Source organism: Pungitius pungitius, chromosome 5 (assembly GCF_949316345.1).
Source record: "Pungitius pungitius chromosome 5, fPunPun2.1, whole genome shotgun sequence".
NCBI classification, from domain to species: domain Eukaryota; kingdom Metazoa; phylum Chordata; class Actinopteri; order Perciformes; family Gasterosteidae; genus Pungitius; species Pungitius pungitius.
The window spans coordinates 3,029,582-3,055,147 of NC_084904.1; the positions used below are offsets into that span (position 1 = coordinate 3,029,582).

General features: G+C 46.8%; 1 protein-coding gene across 1 annotated transcript in view; it reads right to left on the minus strand.

Moving 5' to 3' along the window:
• Window positions 1–25,566, minus strand: part of fbxl17 (F-box and leucine-rich repeat protein 17) — a 72,539-nt gene that overhangs the window by 9,255 nt on the left and 37,718 nt on the right. The window contains exon 7 of the mRNA XM_062562207.1: window positions 1,412–1,519. Within this exon, the coding sequence (XP_062418191.1) occupies window positions 1,412–1,519 (108 nt within the window). The remainder of the gene's footprint in view (window positions 1–1,411; window positions 1,520–25,566) is intronic.

Genomic DNA, 25,566 nt, shown 5'->3' on the forward strand with positions numbered 1-25,566 from the left:
CGTTACAGGTTGTTCAATGAATAGGAAAACTGGCCCGTGGAAAAATGAAAGGTGCAGTGGTGGCCAAAACTAGCTCTGGTATTTATGGGAATGCTGCAGTTTCTTTAGTCGTCACCTTCTCCATGAAGAGGTGGTACGAAATACACTCAGCGGCGACTTCATCAGCAACACCTGCACAGTCAATACCACGGTACCATCCGTCCTCACCAAGTTCACAGTGCTTTCTCCTTTGCATTTAAATTCAATCATATGTTAATTGTTTAAGTATTCATACGGTTTGTGTTGCACTGCACCTCTAAACTCAATAACCAACAATATAAGACACCTCCATGAAAGTGTCCTTTAAAAACAAAAGTGACATTTTCGTGGGAACAGTCCCTCTAACATTTTGAGCATTTTAAAAAGAGGAGCCGTTGGGGTTATACTAATGGATTATTCACATGTGTACTAGTGTAATACGTAATTGGACCAAAGCAAAACATTCAAAAGTTTTTTTTTCCAGTGAATCAAAACGGCCGTTTTAAAATATATGTTTAAATATAATCGGATCTATTAACTTGCTCATCGGAACTCCTAAAACTTCACCTTGGTTAATACTGTAATAAATAATAATGAGGTGAGGCAGACTGCGCGCGCGTCCACCTCCAGGTATGCTAATGCTGTTATGACTGGCTGCCTTCATTACTGTCTGTCTACGCCACGCCGGCCAAGGTCAGTGCAGGCTGCAGAGATGATAGGGGGCCCAAGCCATGAGCCCAAATTAATCTGCTGTTTAATCTAATAATGCAGCGGGGCATCGGGGGCCTTCGTCCTATTAACACCACTGTAATTGCATTTGAGGGGGGAATGGATGCACGCAGGCTTACGGGGGGGGTAGATTCCCTCCCCCGACCGAGTTCATCCAAACAAAAAAATCCAAATCGTATTTCACGCGCGCGCCGCACGTCGGGTGTTTTAAGTCTGCCGCAAACGGAAACAAACGAGAAAAGAGGCGCGGCGCTTGCTGGTGGATTCAAACCAAGGAATCGCCGCGTGGGCGCAAGTGTGACCGTGCTTGCGACTTAAAACCGGGGAGCCCTGCTCATTAGCATGGTAATGCCCAAACGGCGGGGTGCAGCCGGAACAGCAGCAGCGTATTATTAGGATTCGTCTCATTAGGCTTTCATGGGATTTTAAAGTTAGCACCAAATAACACACAGCGGGCTCTTTTGTTTTATTCTCCAAAAGTTAATTCCCTGCCACCCCCCCCCCGGGGGAGGGCGTGGATCACGCTCAAGTGGGAGTCACGCGGAACTCCAGTTGACATTTTCCGACACAGGGGATTACTTCAGAGGCCTGATGGCGTCCACTCTCTACCGATTTGGTTCGGAGGCGTTGTAACAACGGGTCACGCGCGAGGGTCCCCACTCACCGCGGTCAGGTGGATGACGCCCTGGGAGGTCACGGGGCACCCCATGAAGCCGACGAACTGCAGCTCGGGGCAGCGCTCCGCCACGGCCCGCACGGAGCGATCGGTGACCTGCGGAGGAGAAAAAGCACACCACCTCTTGATCACCACGATCAAAATAGTTTGTGATACAAATCGTTGTTGATCTCCATCACAAGGTTGCGAGTCAAAGTTCTTCTACTGTGAGAGAGGGAACCGCTGCAAGAGCAGCGTGGACCGCCGGCCCTCCACTAACGGGCTCATAATAGATCACAGATCAATGCGGGAAGCACAACGTTTCCAGCAGCTCCCACAGTACCCGTCGATGCGGTTATCGACGGGTACTTCGGCGCCCCCCCATCCTTCATCCCACTCAACGCTGCACCTATATGCGGGGGGGGGGGGGTTTGTCCTCTTTGAAGGCTTCCTCAACCTCAAATCGCACACAAAATGAGATGCAAAGAAGAGAGACGGAACAACAAACATCAAAGAACTTTATTAGGTATGTCAAAGTCTTCAATGTTTCTTGATGAAATTCCCCCCCAAAAAACACATTTGAATAAATGCAAAACGCACATCAATTAGTGACGGAGGCACACAAAGTACAGGAGGTGGCTGGGTAACAACTCTGATATGTTTTGAAAAATAAATCAAAAAGAATTTCTGAAAATATAAAATGCTGAAAGAACAGACAGTAGAAATAAAAATCTAAGATGGCTCATGTATGTATGAGAAAGGTGCATCTGTGAAGTTAAAAAGTACCATTACAGTCATTAGGAAAAAAAAAGAATCACTTATGGCAAAACACCTAGTTCAGTTCTGTTAAGTACGTTAAAAATGATTTGATTGTTTCCATAAGAAAAAGGAGCCGAGTGGAACAGAGCTGAGGAAAAGCAGCATTTCAAAAGCGAACCCTCCTGTGGAGCTGAAGGAAACTCAGCGTTGACAAAGTGAACTTAGAATTATTTGTTGGGGGAATTGCCGTCAACTTCCGGCAACGTTATTCCTTCCAATCAATGAGAATTGAGTCAAAGCAACTGCTGCGCTTTCCTTTCCTTCCTCTTGTTCTTTGGTTTCCGGTAAAAAGGGGGGGGGTGGTGAGGGTGGTGTCACACTGGGACGAGGCTCACCTACCTGAGCCCGGTGTGTAGCCTACCTAGCAACACTGATTACACTTCCATTCGTAAGCCTTACTGACTACCAAACGTGCTCGACACCTCACTCCCTTTTTCTCCCTGTCTCACTGGCTACCCCCCCCCCCCCCACCCCCCCTCTTCACAGTCTACCTTAAAGGTTACTGAATCGAGGCAGAGAAAGATGGAAAACCCACCGAGACAGCCAGGAGGAACGGAAGTCGCAATAAGAAAGAACGAGGTGTCCATCCGTCTTTCACCAAGTGACCCGCCGCGCGGCTTATCTTTGCAAGATAACTCTGATGAAGCTCAAAAAGTGCGTTACACACCTTAAATGACAAGGTGCAAAAAAATGGTTCATAAAAGGAACGTGACTGCAAATTCCTCCCCCCTCCCCGTCATAAGTGATACACTTTCAAGTGTAATTCCCCATAGAACAAGGTGTTAGAGCACGAGATCTTTAAGTGAATTTGGCTGAAACGTTTATGGGTTGGCGCTGGTTTTCTTCTTCTACTGGGAAACACTGCTTGCGTTGACAGAAAGAAGGAAGGCGTTGATGCTTTATAGCATTCGGGAGCAATGCCCTTCACTTAAAGTGAAGAGCACAGACACTAAGACATCACCCCGTGGTCTGTGGAGTTGAGTTCTGAAGTCACTTTCGTTGGTAATTATAACCCAATGCTAAACCAGGATACCAAAATGTTCTGATCCCATCCGTCATATACAATCCATCTTTTTTTGTAATCGGAGGAGTTGCATCCTAATGTCCATTAGAGAGAATGTCGCTGTCGCCATGTTCACACTGACTTCTTCATCATTGCAGCATTGTTGCAAAAGTTCATACAGACAATACAACATAAAAGACATAAAACAAGATTGTTGTCAACCTCTATTTTTTATATTTAGTTATCTTTTATGTTTTAAGAGCTGTTTGAAGGATTGCTATGGAATTTGGTCCTCACACGTATGCTCCCTTCGGAATAAATTGTAATCAACAGGTCAAAGTTTAAATACTTTAGTTGCGGGACTAATTACATTCTCATCAGCCGCAGCTTAACTTGGTGTGCTGCGCTAATTAGCAAATGATAGCATGCTGCTGGTGTAGCTGCACGCTATTCATTTTGTAGATGTATTCAATTCCAAATAGTCTTCACTGATTGTACACAGTATAGGTTTTAATTTTTACAGCAGGAGGGCGGTTGAGGGAGTTGTGTATAGTTTAGCGGCACCCCTCCTCTTTACGACTGTCCTTTAAGCGTTTTACAAAAAGCAATAAAACTCCTCACCCAAAACAGGACTCTGCATCCTGGACAAAGATGTGCGAGCAAGTCGCAGTCTCACTGCACTCGTTTTCAGAGCAAATCGATAACTGGATGCACCCTTCAAATTCTACACTTCAGGTTTGGACCCACCACGCACCTCCCTGCAGTCAGAAAAGATGAACTGAAGGCGCCGCTCTGCGACACTGATGCATATGGAGCCGGGGTCGTCTGGAGACAGGTGGAAGAGCAGAGTTCTGTTTTTGAGAAGAAGGAGAAAAAAAGAAATCCCCCAGAAGGACCCGTCTGAGCTGAGCAGCTTGCGGGTGAAGTGTGCTGGCCAGAGCTCCCTAAAGCTCCCCCCCATCCCCCCCCCCACCCATCCCTCCATCCCCTAACACGGCCTCTGCCTAACAAACATGGAGGAATGCATTTTCGGGTCGACTACCAGCAGAATCAAAAAGCTCGATTCCAAACAGTCTGTGAAAGAAGCGAACGAATCGCAACAGAGGGCCCACCCCCAGACTGGGTTTCATCCTGGTACTTGTGTTGCAAAGGTGTGTGTGTGTGTGTGTGTGTGTGTATGTGTCCACTTATAGAATAGCAGGTTACACCTTTACACTACCTCTCAGCAGGTGAGAGAGGAGAGAAAAAATAAAACCATCAGAGCAGAACAGGCCAGGGGGGGCATGTGCCGTATCAGATTAAGTTTGTGTGTCACTCTTCGTCTGTGCAAGCTTGAAACTAAAATTTGTCTCAGACCCACACCAACGTTCCAAATTTCTATTTTTTACCCCACCCTCCTCCTCCTCCTCCTCTCCCACAACCTTTCATGGGCTTTGATTTAAAAACATGGAAAGAGGCATGGCGGGGCTTTGGAGGACAAGTGGCGAGCCAAGAGAGGCCTTACAGCCTTTTAGAAGGGATCCGGTCTAATGGACTCGAGGTAAGGAAGGAAAAACAAAAAAAGGGCTGGAATGGTGGAAATGCTGCAGTCATAAAGATACCCTCAGTGTGTGTGTGTGTGTGTCTTAAAGTAATTGTTGAGAGTGCTGTGGTGGCAGTACGGGGGCAACGCTGTATGCGAGTGTGTGGTTTTGGTCTGCAAAACGCTGGGGCAGCACCCAGGGGCCACATCTCATCCAATGAGGGCATTTAAGCTCGTCAATCCCACGACTCGTTTGACTCCATGGGAGCAGCTCACCAATCATCCCTTGTTCGATAGTTCTGCCCCCCCACCCCTTCCCCTCCCACCTGCAGCGTTTCACACCGCTCCCTTCCTTTGAAACTGATCCTCCCCAATAAAAACAACCCCTCTTTCTTTAATTTCCTTCTTTGTGGCCTCGCACACAAACCCAGACACACTTTTAGGTCATCAGCGACAGAGATGGCAGGGAGTGTGTGGAGCGCAGGAACACTGTCATTTGTCTACGTTTGAAACTCTGATAAACAATACACACACACACACACACACAAAATAACCCTTTCCGGGGCCCTCCTGCCCCTGCAAAACTTTTATCTTGAATTGCCGACCAGAGATAGTTAGACCTCCCATCCAGCTGTGGCTGATGGGTGACCGGCAAGTACAAAACATACAGAGAGAGAAAGAGAGAGAGAGAGAGAGAGATATGAGGAATGTACCTCATCCAGAATATCTCCGCACAAGCCATTTGTCAACCAAACGAGAGTAGGCAGCATCATTATGTTGTTAATCTTTGAGGATTTGCTGAACGTTCAACAACATGGAAAAATGTCCTCATCTGGACCAAAGACAAGATGCAGCAGTGAGATCAAGTGGAGACTGCAAAGATGTTTCTTCTTGCATTTGCTTTGAAATATTGGTCCGTATTGGTAACGTGTGATTCATGCTGACAAGCTTTAGAGCAGGCCTGGCCAACCCGCGGCTCCCGAGCCGCATGCGGCTCTTTGCCTGGTTTCATGCGGCTCTAACGTTCATATCGAAGTTTGGGTTTGTGTTTTTTTAATGTGCGTGTTCGCTTTGCTTGAGTTCAATACGGTACTTTTGGGAAACGCGCATGCGCGTTAAGATGAAAATACCGCAAAGTTTCCCAGTAGGGAAAAGATATTTTAAGTAAACAATTTGTGTCGAGTTCGCCTTCAAAATGGCAGGGAAAAAATGCACAGCCAAACGAAAATATGAAGATGAACCCAGGCCACAGATTGCATTCCTCGTTGAGCCATTTAATGTGGAGACGCACTGTTTGAAAGCCCCGCTAGTCACAGATGAGGCTGCGGCTGAGTTGGAGATTATCGATCTTTGTGAGGAGGACCAACTGAAACCTGCTTTAAGGGAAGGGGCTATTGAGTTCTGGAAAAGTGTGCCAATGGAAAAATACCCCAATGTCAAACGGGCTGCGCTTAAGATACTGTCCATATTTGGGTCAACATACGTCTGCGAGTCTGTGTTTTCTACCATGAAACACGTGAAATCAAAGCATCGATCTATTCTGACTGACACCCATCTGAAAGAATTGCTTCGAGTGGCAACAACTGAATACAAGCCAGATTTGAAGAGGATTGTTCAAGGCAAGGAATGCCAGAAGTCCCACTAAGCAACATATATAGTAAGAGAAAAAAAAGATATTTTAATTATTATATTTTTGTTTGTGGACTTGGTTGAACTGAGAGTTTGTTTGTGTGTGTGTGAGACAGTGCACACAATGTTCATTGTTAAAAATGACTTGCCCGTGGTCTGTAGAAGTCAAGTTCTGTCATTATCATGTTGGTGTGTGACATTTACAATAAATCTGGCTAAGCAGAGGTCTGTGTGTGTGTGATGAGGTGATGTTCATGTGTGCCCGTGTGTATGATGTGGCTCTTTGCGATAACACAGTAAAAAAAATGTGGCTCTTAGGCTCTGACTGGTTGGCCACCCCTGCTTTAGAGCCTCCAGCGTGCGCGGGAGGAAACTCTGCTGCATTGGAGGCAGAAGTTGAAGATCCTGCATTTGGGGTTTTTTTTTTTGTTTTTTTTTACCCAGAGTACCCTGCGTCAGCATCCCCATTGAGACAACACAGCCACATGACTGACTGTTTTCCTTGGATCACATTACATTAACTACTATCTTACTGTGACAGACGCTTCATCAGGCCCCTGAATACCATGATGTCTTTATTCAGTTACTGAATCGCGCGGGGGCAACTTTGCAGAGGTTCAATATGTGCCAGCTCACAGATTTCCAGTATTACCCATAAACCAGGGCGGTGCAAATTGAAGTGGGGCGATTTTCATCAAAGTTCTGTTCTTTACAATGTAATCATTTTCCCCATAAATGCTCTCTTAGGGGTGATGGTGCCGTGGGTTCATCACAGCCTCGGGACACACACACACACACACACCACAAACTGAGATGCGCTCACTTTGTCTCTTTTTAAAGACCTCAGATGGGCTGTATTGACGCCAACGACTGGTGATCTGGTCCAAAAACAAAAAAAACAAAATGAAAACTCATCATCCTCCGTTATATCCGCTGCCTGGAGACAAACAAGTAGAAAGTGGTGCGGTTTCACTCTGGCGGGGGGAATAGTCTCTTTATCGTGCTGATGAGCAGGCACTGTGCACTTAGTGCAGGCGGTTCGCTCGGCGCCCGGCGAGCTCATCGATCAGGACGGCGTCGGAAAGGAACGAGCGGAGCGAGAGCTCCAACGGAGCCGAACTCACATCCAAACCGGGAGGCGTAAACAATGACACACTATCGGACGCGTGGGGGGGGGGGGGGGGGGACAAACACATCGCAGGGGAGGGTCGAGGGAGAAGAGAGGAGTGGAGGAGAGGTGGGAACGAGAGATTTTTTCATGTTGACATAATGTAACCCCACGTCTTGGGTGTATCGCTCTGTCGGGCTCGGCTGCCTCCTTCATGCCGCTAAATCCAGTCTGAATATGCATGCACAGACAGACAGGCGGTGGGAAAGATGGAGATGGTAGAGTCAGGGGGGGGGGGGCGTGTGGCCGTGAATACCAGAGCGGCCCCCAATCTCACTGGGAGGCCTGACGGGACGAGGAGCCGCGGCGAGGGCTCTGAATCGCCAGCATCTAAATCAATCAGCCTAATTAGCCGAGCTTTATGAACACCGGGCCGAGAGAGAGAATCCGCCGACACACGGATGAATGATGGCTGCTGAATACACTGCGCCGCGTTGCGTTAACGATCCGTCTCCGCTCCGCGCGAGAAGGCGCTTCGGAAGAAATCCCTCCCCCCCCCGGTCAGAGGGCCAACGTGTGAAAACCAGAAGGAATGAAAGGCCACGCGCACACGCCATGTACACACGGAAAGAGGCGAGGCAAAAATAAGTGGCAATTACTGATGTCGAGGATTAAAACAAAATGCTCTATCTGGATGTATTCAAATGGCTTCTTATTTTTAAATTCTATTCTTCAAATAGCCCAAAAGCTCACATGTTTAATTGTCGCTCATCTCCATCAAGAAAGACCTCATATCTTTACAGTTGAGAAGCTCTAACCCCAAACCGTTTGAAATTTTGAACTTGCAACTTTTAAACTTTTAAACTTGCAATTGATCACAAGTAAAGCTGAGGGAAAGTATGGTCATTCACGCTCACCTCCTGCCCACTACCCAGGGACACTTCACAAATCTCTACTGTGACCAAAAAAAAGCCATGAAATTATGTGAAAAAGCGCACTGTATAGTTTTCACAAATCGAAGCTGGCTCTGAAAGATGACGGTTTGAAAAAAAATGAAACTCCCACGATCAATAGTTCCACTTTCCTCCAGCCGTGGCCATCTGAGAAAGAAAAAAAGAAAAACTTGCCCTATCCCACATTTCAAAAAGCGTAACTGCTGCCTACTTAGCAGCAACCTCTCCATTTCCTGAACAAAATGCAGCATTCCATGCGCTTTCTTATGGAAATCAATCAATGGGCCATCCACACTTCTCAGGCCTCGATGATGCCGGGTGGGAAAGTGCTCTGCGTTCACTCCAACGCCCCCCCCCCCCCTTCGGTCCCGTCGGTATCCTGCGCCCGCTCTCTCGCCGCCACGTGGTCGGCGCGCACGTGTAATTTCACATGTGAGTGAGCGGGCGAGAGGGACGTGTGTTTGCTTTTTGAAGACCCTGGTTTTGTTCTCTGCACACACCCACCCCCCCCCTCCCTCCCTCCCCACAGAGGATCAATAATGCTTTGTTGCGCGTCAGAAAGAAATCAGGCGCTGCTGCGGAAGAAGCCAAGAGACGAACTTTACGCCTTTAAATGCAAAGTCATTACGCAAAATAGCGAGGAGCCTCCCGCCGGCTCTCTGGAGGCTTGAATCCTCCAGTGTTCTGTTCCCGAGCAACACATCAATAGCTCGTTGCTGCGCGTCGGACAGAAACCGGAACGCGCTGCGGAGGAGGAGGAGGAGGAGGAAGCCGGGAAAGTCACATTTGACTCCTTCGAATGCAAAGCGGTGGCCGTTTTAACGCCGCTCTGGAGTTTTTACCCCAATCCCGATATGTTCTTCTCCCAAGCACATATTCACTGTGAAGGGCCCCATCCTCAATGTCAACTTACCCTATTGTCTGCGCGCTTTTACGGACTGACGGGCCTCGGGCAGGTGTGGACGTTATGGAGCGATCACTAGTTCTGTTGCTTGGACGCCCGAGTCGTTAAAAAAAAAAATCAAAAAACATCTCTGAAAGCAAAAAGTCCAGCTGAAAGGAGCTCCACTGCGAGAGTTGGGCATTTAAGTGCAAACAGGTTGAAGTCGATAACCGTTTTGCGAAAACAACCACCAAAGGCAGCGTCTCACAATAGAAACAAACAACTTCTCATTCGTGGTGCTTGCTTTCAGGAAGCCGGGGAAAATGCATTATTGGAAAGAGGGCTTCTGAACCCATTCACTCTGCCTATAGCGAGCCATCAATTTCCCAACTTGCCCTTCAGCTGGTGTTTCTAAACAGCACAACGCAGTACACACACACACACACACACCAACTGTAAAAGTGGGCACTTCAATTCAAAGATGTTGAATTTGTGTTTGCACCGTGGCAACAACTTTAACTTCCATTAACGAAAAAATCTACATTTTTCTGCTGTAATTTTTGATCGATGTTATGAAAAGTGCCACCAGAAAGAAGCCTGAAAAGACAGAAAGAAATCTTCTGTGGATGAGGTTGAGAGGAGTCTCCAAACAGATCATCCCAGTGAAGGTGGACGCCAGCTGGGATGCATGCAATGTGGTGGAAGTTGGCCCTTCTCAAAGCGCCTCTACGACGAGGTGCCCCGTCACTTTGCCCGAAGGAATGGAAACCACAGAGAGACACTTTGGTCTGCACAGAACAATCTCTCGGGGGGGGGGGGGGGGGGGGCTGAAATTGGCTTTTAACACTTTGAGCTCTACTTAGAGATCAGTTTTACGTCTCATGCTAATGATGAAAAATGGGACTTAAAAGAGGCCGTGGACCTGGAACAGAATGACAGGGCCACTGTGGTGGAGAAGCCATCGATGCCTGGCCTCACAGCTTTGGCTATTGGATTGTTCTGTGCAGCAGTCTATGGAGGGAACCGCTGCCTCTTCCTCTTATCGGACAAAGTACTGAAAGTATGGAGCGGGGTTTGGCAACAGCTGAGAGGATCAGACAATGAGGAGACATCAGCTTCAATTCTCTCTCTCTCTCTCTCTGAAAACATCGGTTTCAGAACCTTTGAGATGACATTGATCTTGTTGGTGGATCTTTGATGTTAATCCTCTCTAAATAAGCTATTCAGCAAATATGGCAAAGCTCCCAGTGGTGTGTGTGCGCCTTGGGGGGGGGGGGGGAATTTGTAAAGGAGACAAAATACGCAACTATGAAAAGAATGAGAAGCCCTGTGCCCTCGTGCACGTAGGAAATGCTTAATCTCAAACTTTAAATGTAAAGAAGGCCTCACTGTGGGTTCTATACAGACAGGATCATCTTGGTTTCTCTGGTTAACAACATATTTAAGCAATTGCAGCATAAACAAGAATACAGGCACTCACATTTGAGTGCCGAGGGTGCCTGCCGGATGAAAATGACCTCTGCAAGAAGGAGCCCTGTAAACTTTGCTTGTATGTGAAGTGTAGAAGGGCACTCCTTCAAAATCTAAGATCATCAATATCAGCATCTGATTTTTCAGAAATCGTTATTCAATCCATTCCACTCAAACAATTTGCAAAGAAGAATTATTACAGTAGAAGTTTTTCAGTGGGAGCCTGAGCAGAGCTCAGTTTTCTGGGACTCTCCAGAGTCGGGTAGGCGCCAGCCTTTGGCTTCTTTATCCACAGCTCTCGTGCAGCATCACCTCCACACATCATGCCCTCAACCTTGTCAGCGCCAGAAGGTAGGCCCAGAAAGACCCGGGGCCGCCCTGAGGCCGGCGGCCTCCTCCGCCCCGACGGCTCGCGGGCTTCTGCTGGGGCTTTATGATTTGGAGACAGGAGGTGTTTCGCGGGGGGGGACGGAAGACGCTCCAAAAACCCGTGGAGGTGCACAGAGCACCCGGGCTGCTCTGTGATGCAGATGGCGGCCAGGTAGGTGACAGCGCCCAGGGCGAGGAGATGGGACGGCCGTTACATGTCACTGGTCGGCGCAGAGCTCACTCACAGGGGCCATTATTCAGGCGGATGGTACGATTAGTGACAGGGTCAGATATCTGCTGTCGGAAGAGACGGAGGCTTGGTCCAAATGAAGAAAAGGCTTTCCCCCCATACGTTTCAAAGTGTCAAAGTGAATGTAAAGAAACGCTGACGTCCTGGGGCAATTTAATCTCCTGGAGTATCGACTGGAGACTGACATTTTTCTTCTTTTTTTTTTATGTGCGCTGAGGGAGCCCTGTGAAAAACTATCATATGGGATTTTACACCCAGTAAATGACAAAAAACAAATACTTCATCATTACTACGGCACATTCTGCCATCTGATCTCGGACATTTATAGCGGTCCAGCGTGTGGCCAAAGCTGGGAGTTGATGCAGACTATTGGGTAAAGCAAGAGGTCAACTAGTGAGTACCAAACTCCTTGCAGCCAGGCGTCTGACATGCTGCGCGACAGTCATCCCCACAGGCGTTGCCTTTGTCATTACTTTTAGCAACTAGTAAATAGACTGGTGTGCCATCGAGGACCCTGGCTGCCGCTCGGGCCGCTGCAGAGTGTTTGAGAGTAAAAAAAGACAAACCGTTGCTGTATATAGCGCCAATATGCTAGACATTGGACATTAAGAGGTGCAGGTGGACTGTGTTTCAGCAAAAATGTTGACGTTTAAAGGAAAAAGATGGCATCCTAGTACGGCACTTTGTTATGCCAACAATCATTTCTAAACATAACAGGTGTGAAAAGGCAGCAGTGACTCTTAATGTGTTCCTCCTGGAAGCGCCATGGCTTAGCGCTCCTTTTATTTTCACACATAATAAGCTGTAGAGAAAACAACCATTATCTTTCCCATTACTGCTCAACTCGTCATTAATGTCCACCAGCGTAACGAGGACTCGACACATTGAAATGGCTCACAGCTATGGCCGTTCCCTGTGCGTTTGTGCATGTGGGAGCGACTGATAGTTGGCGACAGGGAGCGTGAGAGAGAGAGAGAGAGAGAGAGAGAGAGGGAGAGAGAGAGAGAGAAGACCAGAGAGAGAGAGAGAGAAGACCAGAGAGAGAGAGAGAGAGAGACATCAGTAGTAAGCTAATTAGTTCAACACTATCACAGATGGCTAAGCGGTCACCGTAAAACCGTCATTCACTGCCATATTCCCCACGTCAATGCTAATCCTACAGGCGCGAGGTCATACGCAGCACGGCCGGCATAATGAATGGAAGTCATAACGAGGCCCGGGGTAACGGCAAACCTGAGGCCTACCGGTGGGGAAATGGAAAAGTGACCTTTAGTGTTGTTTTCCCGACTTGCGTCGCCCAATCATCGAGTCCACAGGCTCTCTGAAAAGGTTGTTGGAGCGTTATTGTTCCCCCGGGTGCCAGGGAATGAACAATGCAGCGGGGGCACAAGGGATGGAAATTTCAATGGAGGAAGACAAATGGGGAAAGAAACGCGACGGAATGGAGAGAGGAAAAGGGAAGCTGGATCGGCCCCGGCCAGCAACACGTCCCGTGGAAAAAGGAAAGGCCTGATCCGTGCGTTGGCCCGCAAAGACAAGTGATCCGAAAAGGCACCTTTGAAGAATGTACAACATAATATAAATAAAAGTAATGTGAGAATATCAATGCTACTTTCTATTTGCATCATAAATATTGGAGCAAGTATGGAGCAGCCACTATATACATATCTATCTATATAGACATTTTTTTATAAATGTACAATTATTATTACTACAAATGTTTATGTGTCACAAGCTGTTGTGTTGTGTTTTACCCTGTTGTAATAAAGTTAACCAATCAATCTTCACCATTAATTACCTTAATAAAAGACAGTGATAATCAACATTCACTTGAGGATCTGTACAGCTGTCAGGTTGCTAATTATCAGTCTCCGACTAAGAACTGAATGAATCTGAAAACATCTCTCCGAAAGAGTCCTCAATACAAGCAGTTTCTGTTCTAATGAGTGCTTCTACCTGTTTCCTGATTTCCTAAAAGAAACAACAACAAAAAACCCTTTTTATTAGATGTGGTTCTTTTTCTGCAGAAACCACAGTGCAGGCTGGTGGCAAACGCAGTCGGGAGGAGCTCATTCAAAGAAAATATGACATGACAGGGCTCCACAGCTTGAAATGTGGTGTGTGTGCATGTGCGTGTGTGTGTGCGTGCCATAATTACATGTACACAAGGACAAACGCAAAGAGTAACACTTTTTGTTCGTGCCTCCCGTTAGGGACCTCTAATAAAAGAAAGCAGAGGGGAGGATTAAAAGAGTGGCACATTTACAGGCGGCATTAGAGGGATGCATAAAAATCAGATATTACGGGACGGCCCACTGCAGAGTCAGCTCAGCGGGGGTTGACACAGAGATCTGCAATCTTAAGCAATCTTTCTCACACACACACACACACACACACACACACACACACACACACACACACACACACTTGCCCTATTGCCATTCTACAGCGTAAGGACTGCAGGACTTCCCTTTTCTTATGGACATTATGGACGCATATTAATTGTCCATTAGTCAATCTGGATTAGTTGATCAACACTACTTTGCCTGGGGACAAAAAAAATGGTATATACATTTTTGGAACTTACTTTACACCTGCTGGGATTATATAAAATTCTACTGAATATTGTTAGGTTTTAGACAGCTGGTCACGCAAGAAATTTCTATATTTACATGTCATGTTACAAACCAAACCAAGAGAAAGAGAGAATGAACTATATATTGATTTAAAAAAAAAAAAAGTTATTCATAAACTGCAGCTTCAATCAAAGAGCCAACGGGCGCAGCACTGCAGACCTGTGAAAATTCAAACAGGGCCGACGCGTCGACCATCGACAACTAAAACCACTTCTAGGCAAAGCCGAAAAACAGCGGGGGTTAAGAGAGAGAGAGAGAGAAAGGTTGGAGAAAGACCAAAAGAGACACGAGGAGAGAGTGAAGCATCCAAGGCCAGAAAGAAGAGAATAGCAAGAGGCCGGAGATAAAGAACGGAGCTGTGAATGTATTATTAACAAGCATTCCCTGCTGATCGTGGCATCACTGGTTCTCTCACACACACACACCAAAGAAGCTGTGTTCGGGGCTCAGCCGAACTGGATTAAAAGAAGCCTATGATTAATTCAGTGGGGTTAAGACTTTGATACACCCCCCCACCACTCTCCTGCCCGTTTCGCTGTAAACCTCCATAAAGCGTCCACACCAGCAGAAGCACGCAGAAACATACGTGGTACAAATGTCAGCACACGCATCCACAGAAGATAAAGCCAGAGAAAAGCTTAACGCTCACACGCATGCGGTCCGCTTCCTCTCGCCTCTGTCATCAGCTATTGGTTGTCGTTTTTTTTTTTGTCTGAGGCAGTATCTTTGTGCGCCAAAGAGCAAGGGGCATGCTGGGTATTAGAGGAAGAGCCGGGGCGTCCCGGGATAGAACAAATGAATGGGGTCACCCGGCGGTGAGGCGCAGACCGCCGGGGTCCGCCTCCTGCGGCGCGCGGTGTTCGTCTGTTTAATCCGCCGCTACGGGGCATTCAAAACATCACCCGGCGTTATGTGACATTTAGAAACGTGCGGACACGTGGAAGAGCGGGATGTTATGGGGCCGACCGATGCTGGAGCTTTACAGCCAATACTGGGTATTTGTTTTGAAAACTAATAACTATATATAGATATGCTATAAACAAAACTATATGGGCCTGGCTGCTTTGTTTGTTGGCCTCTGCTTTATTATAAGAAAAAGTCCTGTTGCCGCCCTTTATTGGAAGCTGGTGATTGATGACATGCTTAGAGGCCTTTCCTTGCGTTTTCTTCTGTGTATCATCAAATCGTTGTGCTGTAAAAGCAGTATTGTAACATCACGTCCATGCCCGCTGATGACACTGGGTTACAAATGGCACGAATAGACAAAAAGAACTTCATTTGAGTTAACCCAGAGAGATCCAGCTGCAGAGGAAGTTAGAATAACTATTGACCCAGTTGCGCGGACATGAGGCAATGACGGGGAAACGTTCCATTATCCATGCATGTAACTCCCCGCGGATTTTCTCCACCCATCAGCATAGATAGAAGAGACACACACAAGAAACACTGCAACACAGAACCCCCCAGGAAGGGAATCAAAGGTGTAGTGTAAGGTACAGGGTACGTTTTTAAGTGTGCTTAAAAAAACAAAAAAACATTGAATAAATAATCAAGAAAAGAAAGAACGTAAAAATGAGGCAAACGGCGTTTGCAGAGAGGAGAAGAAGAAAAGATTATTGTGGTGGGTTTTCCCCCCTGAGGGGAGCTCGAGAAGCACGACACCGATAAAGATGTTTACATACATTCTTCCGACAATGTGCCCAGTGAGACACAAATGTCTGGCAGAGTCCCCGGGAGCGTTGTTACAACAAGGGATGAAATCTTTGACCTGTAACATCAAAGGCTCCGGACGTAGTCATTCCGGCTTATCTGCTCTCCGCTCGCTCTCATTGCTGCTTTGGGGAGAAAAGAAAAGGCCCACTCGAGAGCACATGGAAGGAATCAGGACTCACTTTTCCCCCCCGTTGCTGGGAGAAACTCGGATGAACAGTGAGTTAGGACGACACCTTCAATCTCAAGTTTTATCGACCTGAAAGAAAGAACTAGAGTACAAACCACCTGCTCTTTGTTTTTCCATCAATTTACATCAAGCAACATTTTCGCAGCCGTGCTCAAAAACACAGATGCTATATTTGTCCTACAACCTTAATTTCACACCCTGTTTCCTCCTTATTAGGAGCCCTTCTGGGGATGCTAACCTCCAAATCACCATGGTAACAGAGGACAGGCAGTGACACAGCCTTTGTCCCTCGCCAGGTGTCGGGCTGATCAGTTATAAAAAAAAAAGTAGTGAAAGGAGAGCCGAGGGTGAGGAGAAAACATGAATTATCAATGCGTCGTGAGCAAATGGAAAATGATTATTTCATGGTGATTGTCTGATGTCTGATTCTGAATTGTAATAATGGTTTATTAATTCCCCCAATGGGATGAATATTTGATGAATGAGGGGGAAAGTGTGGTTGTGGCGATTTGACCGAGAGGTCACTGAAAGCTGGAAAGCGAGGACACAACGTCTGCATGCGTCCCGTCGAAATAACAGCTGAACCTGCGTCCAAACACGGATGTAAAAACCGATAAATGTACGGACATCGCAATGGGCTAAAAGAAACTGCCCAACACAGGAGTCGCTGGAGCGGAAAGACTTGAGACCGAGGGAGGCAGACCGAACGAATGACCTTGGAAAAAAATGTATGCAGGCGGCATCACAAGATGCACTTGACGCAGTAATGCTCACGCGCCGTCCACCAATGCCTTTCTCCACACACTGCTTTCTAATAATGGATGTTCAATTTTCTTATACAATAAAAAAAAAAGGGCCAAAATGAGAAAGGAAGTCGGGTGGGGGGGGGTGGTGTTATGCAGATTAAAAGCCTTTTAGTGTTACTTCCGCTCGAGTAGCTTCAACCATCACATCTCCGCCGAGCAGGCAACAGTCCGTGATACAGGGGGGGGGGGGGCACCAAGTCAGTTCTTCCCTCCTGCATCCGTCTTTATTGCTAAGCGAGCAGAGAGCAGAGTGCTATATTGTTATTGAGTACAAAGGCAAGGTGGAATAGACAAATGAGAGAAAGAGGCCAAGACGAAGCAGCTAGAAAGGGCAGAGAGACATCGAGTGAGAGATGGGAAAGGAGAAAACTAGGTCCGCAGACAAGTGGAGCCACGAGAGGTCGCGGGCCTTGTGACCTTTGAAGTGTGAGGGCCACTCCAGGGTCGACCCCTGGATGAAAAGTGAACAACAAACACCATTTTTAAGCCCATTCATCCCTTAAACAACTACAAATATTTTCATGTAGTAAAACTGATATGAGAAGGGAATTTATAAAATCCTAAATATTAAGTGTTATAAATAGTGGAAAGATGGTAGCTTATTTTTTTATGAGGCCTTCTCTGAAGAGTAAAGGTACATCATCTTAATTGCATTTAAATAAACATGCTAAATAAAAAACACAAAAAACTAATAATGGAAATTATTCAATATCTTCCTAAATGTTTACAAGACAATAAGATCCATGACATGCACCCCATAGCACGTACTATTAACAGCCTGTGAGAGCTGAAGGGCACACGTTCATGCTTTAAAGTGTTAATGGTGAAGCTTATCGCAAGTTCAACAGCTCCTCTGCAGACTAAGGGCATGGTGGACATTCAGCATTGATTCGGGTTTTGTGTGTTCTAGTTAACCTCTCCGGCTGTGGTTTATCATTTCATATTATATCAAGCCATATCTGCGTGTCGTAGAGGGCAGCTATTTTCACTTGGAATAAAGGTTTATTTCCCCCCCGTGCCGAGAGACACGTTTCACCCAGTAACAAATAAAGGAAAATGTGAAATGTAGGACATAATCGAGGTCCCTGCAGCTACAGGCTTCCCCCCCCCCCAAAAAAAAACCCCATAGTTTTATATAAATATACACACGGATAAGGACTTCATGAGGGAGCCTTGGCACTCTGGGAAAAGGACCATAGTTGAAAGCATCCTGAATCCCACGTCGCTCCGTGACTGCAGCCACAAGTTGTCCACCATAATTCAACACAAAATATGACACACTAATCTGACCAAAGGACAAGCGCACACGTTATCATGGCGCGTCTTGTAATATCGTGGTAGTTTTTAACTGGATAAAAGGAGAGATGACAAAGAAAAACAGGGGGAGGAATAGAGAGAAGCAAAAAAGCACAGAGGAGTGAAAGAGAAGCAGAAGGCAAAACAAGGAGAAATTACTGTGTAGGAGTAATCAGTGGCTAAAAGCTTCCCCCCCGCTGACTCAAAGTGCTTTTGGGGGAAACGAGAGAGAGAGAGAGAAGGGATAAAGGGAGGTGAAAAATGAGTGGAGCAACACCGAGCCAAGGCTGACAAAGCCGAGCGATGCTGATGAGGAGAAGAGGAAGGACACGGAAAGAGCGGGGAGAACGAGTGAGAGGGTAAGAGGAGGAGGAGGGGGGGGGGGGGGGGGGGGGGGGTGAGCTCCAAGAAGTCCAAGGGAGCGGTCTGTCCATTTCTGCATCATTCTGTCCTATTAGTACTGTTCTTCCGGCTGTCCAAACACCACTGAAGCCTAATAAAGCCTGAACTCGGCCACACACACACACACACACAGTGACGGCCCAAGATGGCTGAAAGGAGGGTATTTCCACGGGGCTTTTAAAAATGACCTCTAAACACTGAGGCCTCACTCCGCAAAGAGCCCGGAAAACCTTAATGGAGACCATTTGGGGGGGGTTTTCGGTGATTTGGCAAGCGGCCTATTTGGCGCCAGCTACCTCCATTTTCCACCCATTTTGAGGCGAATGGGCAAATACAAATTGAAACAGCCCAGAAAGGGCTTTTTGGTTACGTCTGTGTGTGTGTGTGTGTGTTGCAGGTAGGTGGGCTGCTGTGAAGGTCCGGGCCATTTTAGCATACATGTGGAAATGCGGGTGAGTGTGTACTTCTGCTCGGATGCAGATCGCTAAAACACCACTTTATAAAACCTTGAAAAAGAAAAAAAAAAAAAAAGCAAAGAGGCCGCTGTTGAATCTTTGTGGAGCGAGAATAACAATCGCGTTTTATCGCTGAAAATATCGAAATGGAAACTAATAGGAATATTGGAAGCGTAAAGCGCGGGAGGCATTAAAGAAATCAAATAAAGAATTTTGTGGACAAAATTATTCGCTGTAGCACCTCATTTGGTCACTGTATTGATATTGAAACTGCAACATACGTAACCATGTGTGGAATTAAACAGCAGAGTGCAGCTTCTCCATCAATACTTTGGTCACGCTTTTCAACCTCAATGGTGGAGTTGGATTGGATGATGATGGAGGAGGAGCAACATGAAAAGTAGGAAAGGAACAGAGTACAACACAAAAGTCAGGAGGGGGAGTGAAGGGGAGTTACCGATGGGGGAGAGGGGGAGTGGGGGGGGGGGGGGGGGTCAGGACACCAGGGCGCATTCCTGAATCCGTACACCTGCAGCTTCACGGCAAAACAAACCAGAACAAAGACTAACGAGCAAACAGACTACTAGCCGACTTCTGCAAAGAATTCAGGGAAGGGGGGGGGGGGGGGGTTTCTTCATTTCAACATCAACCAAATTATAGACATGAAAAGGAAATGAAATGCAGCTGAGATTAAAAGCCTGAGACCAGACGCTGGGTTACTCCCTTTATTCCCCATGCAAAACTCTATCCCCAAATCAATTACTCTGGGGGGGACGAGGAAGAGTTTAAAAAGTAAAGAGGAGGAAGAGGAGAAGGAGGAGGGGGGGGGGGCAGGGATGCATATGGCCACCGTTGTTGGAGGAGCCGTTTGTTTGTGAAACGTGCTTTCACATCACAAGCAATCAGTCAGAGTGAATATTTGAATCCAGCAAAGACCTTGCAACCTCGACCTTTATCTCTGTCGTTTTCTTAAACAGGGGTTCAATGTGATGTAGGCTGCTTATTGTGAGTGCAGCTTTGTGTCACCAACATGTCAACAACTACCAATTACAGTCATAATTACAAATAGCAAGGTGAGGAATGCGTCCTCACATCGGTCTGTGAGTTTGAGTTTGGCGTCTTTGCGCGCAATCATCATCCAAGAAACACAAGGCAGCATTTCACCTGCACTCAGGCCTCCACACTGCCACCAACACCTGTGTGTGTGTGTGTGTGTGTGTGTGTGTGTGTGTGTGTGCGCGCCTCCCCGCCGCTCCTCCAGCGACGTTGAAGTTAAAACATACCGGTGATTTAAAATGAAGCCATTGATTTATTAGCCCAATTCAATCCACAGGCACCACATTCATTTCACACATGCTGTGCGAGTTTGTGTTGTTGAACGTACATTCAACAACACAAACCAACTTTACCGCTAATTTCTTCCAGCCGACAGATGATCCGCTCCGTTCCTCCTTTCTGTCTGCTGCACATTTGCTGTAGGAATGAGTGTGAAACCCATGAGTGAGTCAGCATTTATATTCTTCTGGTTCCCGCGATCTCACAGTGAAAGGTCAGTGAGAGAATCTTTTTGGTTAGGTACCTAAAATAAGGTCAGGTGTTGTTGTAGGGTCTGAAATAACTACTAACAAATGGCTTTAAAAAGTTGTGTTTTGGATTAAGCACCAAAAAAAGCTTGTGCACACTAGTGCCACCACTTCTAAAATAGTTCATATGCAGGCCTTGTTCGGTCAGATATTGGACAATCTGCATCTGTAGTTATTTATTAAATGCCAGAACGTCTTCTTCTTCCTCCAAAATAAATATTGTGCACACATTTATCAACTAATTCCTTATGTGATCACTCTGGTTGACGATGCCACGTCGTTCCTTTGGACCAATTTCAAAACTGAAATATCCGCTGAAATATATACGCATTATAAAACCAGGACATAAGCACATTACTGCTTCAGTAGTGACGGACGTGCTGGACACACCAAGTAGTCAATAGCGCTGTAGAGCGGGAACGCGGTGGATCCACGGGTCTGATGTCTGAGGCTCCAGCTTCCGCTCAGCCAAACGGAAACCGCGGAGGCCGGCGAGGTCGCACCGGAATGACGTTCAACTATAAATACACAAACCCTGCAGTCGCAACACGGGACACCGAAAATACAGAGGATGCCACTGAGACCGTAAGAAGAATAATTGAGCCTTAAGGGTGCGTAACATGTGGGTTAAGTGAAACTGCAGATAGGCGTTTATTTTAGATGTGGGACACGCGTAGTTTGCGGTGTGTGTGTGTGTGTGTGTGTGTGTGTGTGTGTGTGTGTGTGAGAGCGTGCACGGAAGGCTTGTTTTAAAAAGACGAGTGGGAGCCACCTAAAACATTGTCGCTCCCACGTATCTTAATACTGACTCGGGGTGAGATTACACCCGGCGTGGTCAGTCACCTCGCCAATTAGCTGAGGTGAATAAAGCCTTTACAACCACTGGCCCGGTGCTTCCTCACGGCCTGAGGGAGGCACGCTGCTTTGCTTCATTCACCTCGGACAAATCCATTCTGTTGTAGTAGACGACAGGTATTGCGCTGCGATTTATATTATAAATGCAGCAGGCTCGGGCCACCCTGTATACACTCGTAGAATCATCTTTAGAAACAAAAAATACAGACCTTGACCAAAACCCAACTCATAGCAGTATTCCTAGGGTTTTAGCCCACTATAACAACTATCACATTACCATTTTCTTATGATACCTTCACCCCTAATCTTACCATCCATCACACAATTTCTGTAAACTTACGACACCCAAACATCCCATCGAAGAAGATGATACGATTACCTCAAAGAAGTGCAAATCAACGCAACCAATACTCCTCATTCATTTTTAAACTTTGCATGACGCAGCGCCACCAGGCCGGTTTGATAGCGGCTCCCCGTGAACAAAGAGTTTCTGAACAAACAAAAGAGGGAAGTCAATGTCTACTTTCAAAAGGAGTACACAGAAAAAGGTGCCCCCGTGTATGCGTGGGCAGGCGGAGGGGGAGACATGAGAGCCCAATCATTGAAGAGAAAGAGAAGCTAATGAGACCTGGTGCCGGGTCAGAGATGAGGAAACTTCGCTTCTTTGTTATGGTCTCCTGCCGGAAACATAATATTCCCCCTCGCCTTGGAAACAAAAGCCTCTTAACAAAAGTGAAATGATGTTTGTCTTTCCTTTGGCAGCAAGCAGGCCTCTCTGCTGCTGTCAATTACCTTGTCCAAATGGCTATTTATTTCAAAGAGCCCTCCATGCAAAGATCCCTGGGAGTCAAACAAGCCTCGATCAATTAAAGGCCTGTTTGCAAAAACATTTGGTCATTAATTGCCGGCGCTGGAGCGGCGCATAAAAATTCAACCACGTGCAGCAGAACAGTTGACAAAGCAGCAAGATGGAAGTCCTGTTGAGATCTTGAAAAATATCCCTCCGAGCTCTGTCAGAAACTGAGGCAATGAACAGAAGCGTTGCTTAACTGCAGGACGAGTGGCTCATTAACTTAATAATTCATTAGAGCTTCGGGTGTGTGTTTCAATACTAAAAACGAAGTATTCTAATTACTAATATGACCTTTTTACCTTCTTTAATGAATTGCTCGAATGCAGACTGGCCAATAAGGTGACGTCGCGGTTTTAGAGCTCACGGTTTTCAAGCGTAGGTTTGATTGGCTAATCGTAGTCCAGTTAGCACATCGACGCTAAGCTGGCTACTAAAATAGTGTTTCGCTGTACCGCGGTAGCGGTGACAGGTTGGACAGAGGAGCAGCAGGGGGCGGGGCTTAGAGAGGAACGAATACCTACGATTCAGCGAACGGCGTCTTTCATTGTGCGAATAATTCAGGGGGAGACTTGGAGACCACTTTTTTTTTTAAGAAACCAAGCTGTCGATGACTTGGCTGTGTTGGTCATTTTGCAGATTTTAAGTCCCCGGGTCGTCATACAGCAGCTGCTCTCATAATATTTGGTGAGAAATGTGTACTGCTTGACTTTTCCCCGCTTTCTCATACTGTAAGACTCTGGACCATTTGGTTCAGGTTACTGCTAAACAGAACCGACCGACACAGAGACGACACCAAGGAAGCCTCAGTATGTGACACAAATGACCTCATCCACCACAAACGGGCCAAAGAGAATTCCACAGTGATTTCCTCAAGCTCGGCACAACGTGAGGCCAATCAACAATATCAGAGCAATCAGGCTGATCTTTGAAAAATACATTTTCGGGGAGCCGAAGCTCGATCTGGCATCACACGACAGTTGGCAGCCACGCAGATGAAGAGGGAGCTTTCTGAAAATCTCAAAGAATTGTTCACCGGGATCATTTAATTTGTTTATGCCTGCTTCATAATCATCTGGCGGCGCCAGAAACGGCCCGCGGCATCGAAAGAGGCGCTCTGCAGGCGTCGCAGGAGATGCAGAAGAGCCCACACTTAGTCTTTGGCTTTAAACAAGGTCTTGATGAATTCCATCCACAGAGTAGATTTGCCCCAAATGTAATTGTCACATCGTCCATCCTAGTTTTTTTTCCCCACCCTGCTCACCTGTTCACTGCCTCCCTCATCATGGGTCAGGGTCCCGCCTCTCACCAGACACACACACACACGCCATCTCACCTGGGGCCCCTCCCCTCGTGAGTTCCTCACTATTCAGGTCCACTCACTTGCACTCCAGATTGTGTCTTGCGTTTTCATGCCAAGCTTTCCAGGGTTTTTCTTGCATCCTCTTTCTGACCTGCCCGTTCGGACCCCTGCTTGCCTGTTTTTTCGACTTTGGATCCTGCCTGATTCCCGACTCCTGGTTCTGACCCTGGCTGCCTACCAACTAAACCCACTTTCTCCGAGCTCTCGTCTGCGCGTCGCGCTTTGCAGTCCGAGTACCGCTGAAACCTCACAGTAATGAAGACAAATTTTGCAGACAAAAGAAATCAGATGTGGGCTAAATTGCTCCATGAAAGGCAAACCGTGGGAGCTTCTAACGCATTACTTTGTTTAATGGTTTGAAATGCTCACACCAAATGTGTTCATAATTCCACTCAGGTGGTGTGACTGAACTGGCTTTTCCTTTCTATTTTCTATTCTTTTCTGGGCTCCATCTAGCAGCGGAGGCGAACAAAGCTTTTGGACTGACGCTCCGTTTTCTAAGTGCTGAAGTGCATTAAGACAGTAATAGCAAAAGTGAACCCCCTGGGCTTCCGTAGACTGTGAGAGGACGGAGCTGGCAGAGGAGCTGGGGAGATCCACAGAGACGGACCAAGAAAAGCGAGCGCACCAGATGCTGGCGTTTGTGTAGCACCTTTAAAAAAAAAATGCATGACTAAATTATACGGGGAACTATATAGACATCTGGGTCTCCTCTTGGACTTCAGACTGGACTCAGACCAGGTGAGTCCAAACCTCGAGAGAGGGCAGCCATCTTTGTAATAACACACTTGTGCTGCAGAGAGCAATGATGAAAGACAAAAACAAAGAAAGTGTCAGTTAGAGGGAAAGGAAGAGGAGAGGAACTACTTAAAGCTGAAAAGGCAGGAATCCGTCTGTCCTCAGCTTGTCAATGCAGTCTTTCTAGTGCCTCTCACACTCATAATAAACGGCCTTTCACGACACCCTAAAGGCTCCGTCGCGTCACTCCGTAATAACTTAAGCCATATGTGGGCACGGCACTTGAGAAAAATATAATCTGCTTAAAAACTGTACAACTCTCGTGAATTGTAGCCACCATTTTCAATCCGTAATTTTCGGGAGGAGAAAAAAACAACTGCTGTGCGGATCCGTCGCTGCAGTCCCACCTTCTCGGTGCTCTGCTGTTCCACGTAGAAGGTTTCATTTCATTTTTACTGCGTTGCTGGCCGCGGACCCGGGTCCCGCAGTATTAATGAACTTAGCCAATATAAACGCAATCATGCCTGAGGAGCAATTACAAATCTAATTGAGCATCTAAACAGAATATTAAATCGGAGTTAAACCAGGCCTCTAATTTAGAAAACACTTAAAAAGTCAAATCCTGGCCAATAAAATGAACACTATATTACCAGAGGGGCTCTTTGGGGGGGGGGGGGGGGGGGGGGAATTGTGGCTGGTTGATGAGCTGGTTCTGCTTTTGTGACAAATCAAACTATTTGAGCATTTAGGTGATTGAAACTTTGCGGCTTCAGGTAAAACACTGAGAGGGAAGAAGTAGTTACTTGGTCAGGGAACTATTTTGTTCTCTGCCGAGAGGAAACTGGGAGACAAAGGATGTCCTTTCCCACCTGAACCCCCCTCTCCTTCCGCGGACTCTGTGGCTCCCAAATAACATCTATTGGCTCTTTAGCTGCTGTCAGACAGGATCCAAAGGCCTTTGTCACATGTACATAAACACACGCCGTTACCGTGTCCTTTGTTTAAAGTCCGGGCCCATGAAACGTTTACTCAGGCCACGTTAAAAAAAGGTGCATGCGTGTTCCGAGTTTGACATTCAGGTGTGTAAGATGCCTCTTAGCAGCCCTGACGGGCAGTGTGGAGACCGCGTGTGCTCACAGTGTGCATCGAGTTCCCGGCTAGCGGATCGGCTGACCCTAAAGTTATGCGAAATGACCTTCACTTTGAGCACTATTTTTGATAAAGCTTTGCAACGGTAGTAGAGTGAATCGTTTCTATTTGAAAGTATGAAAAAG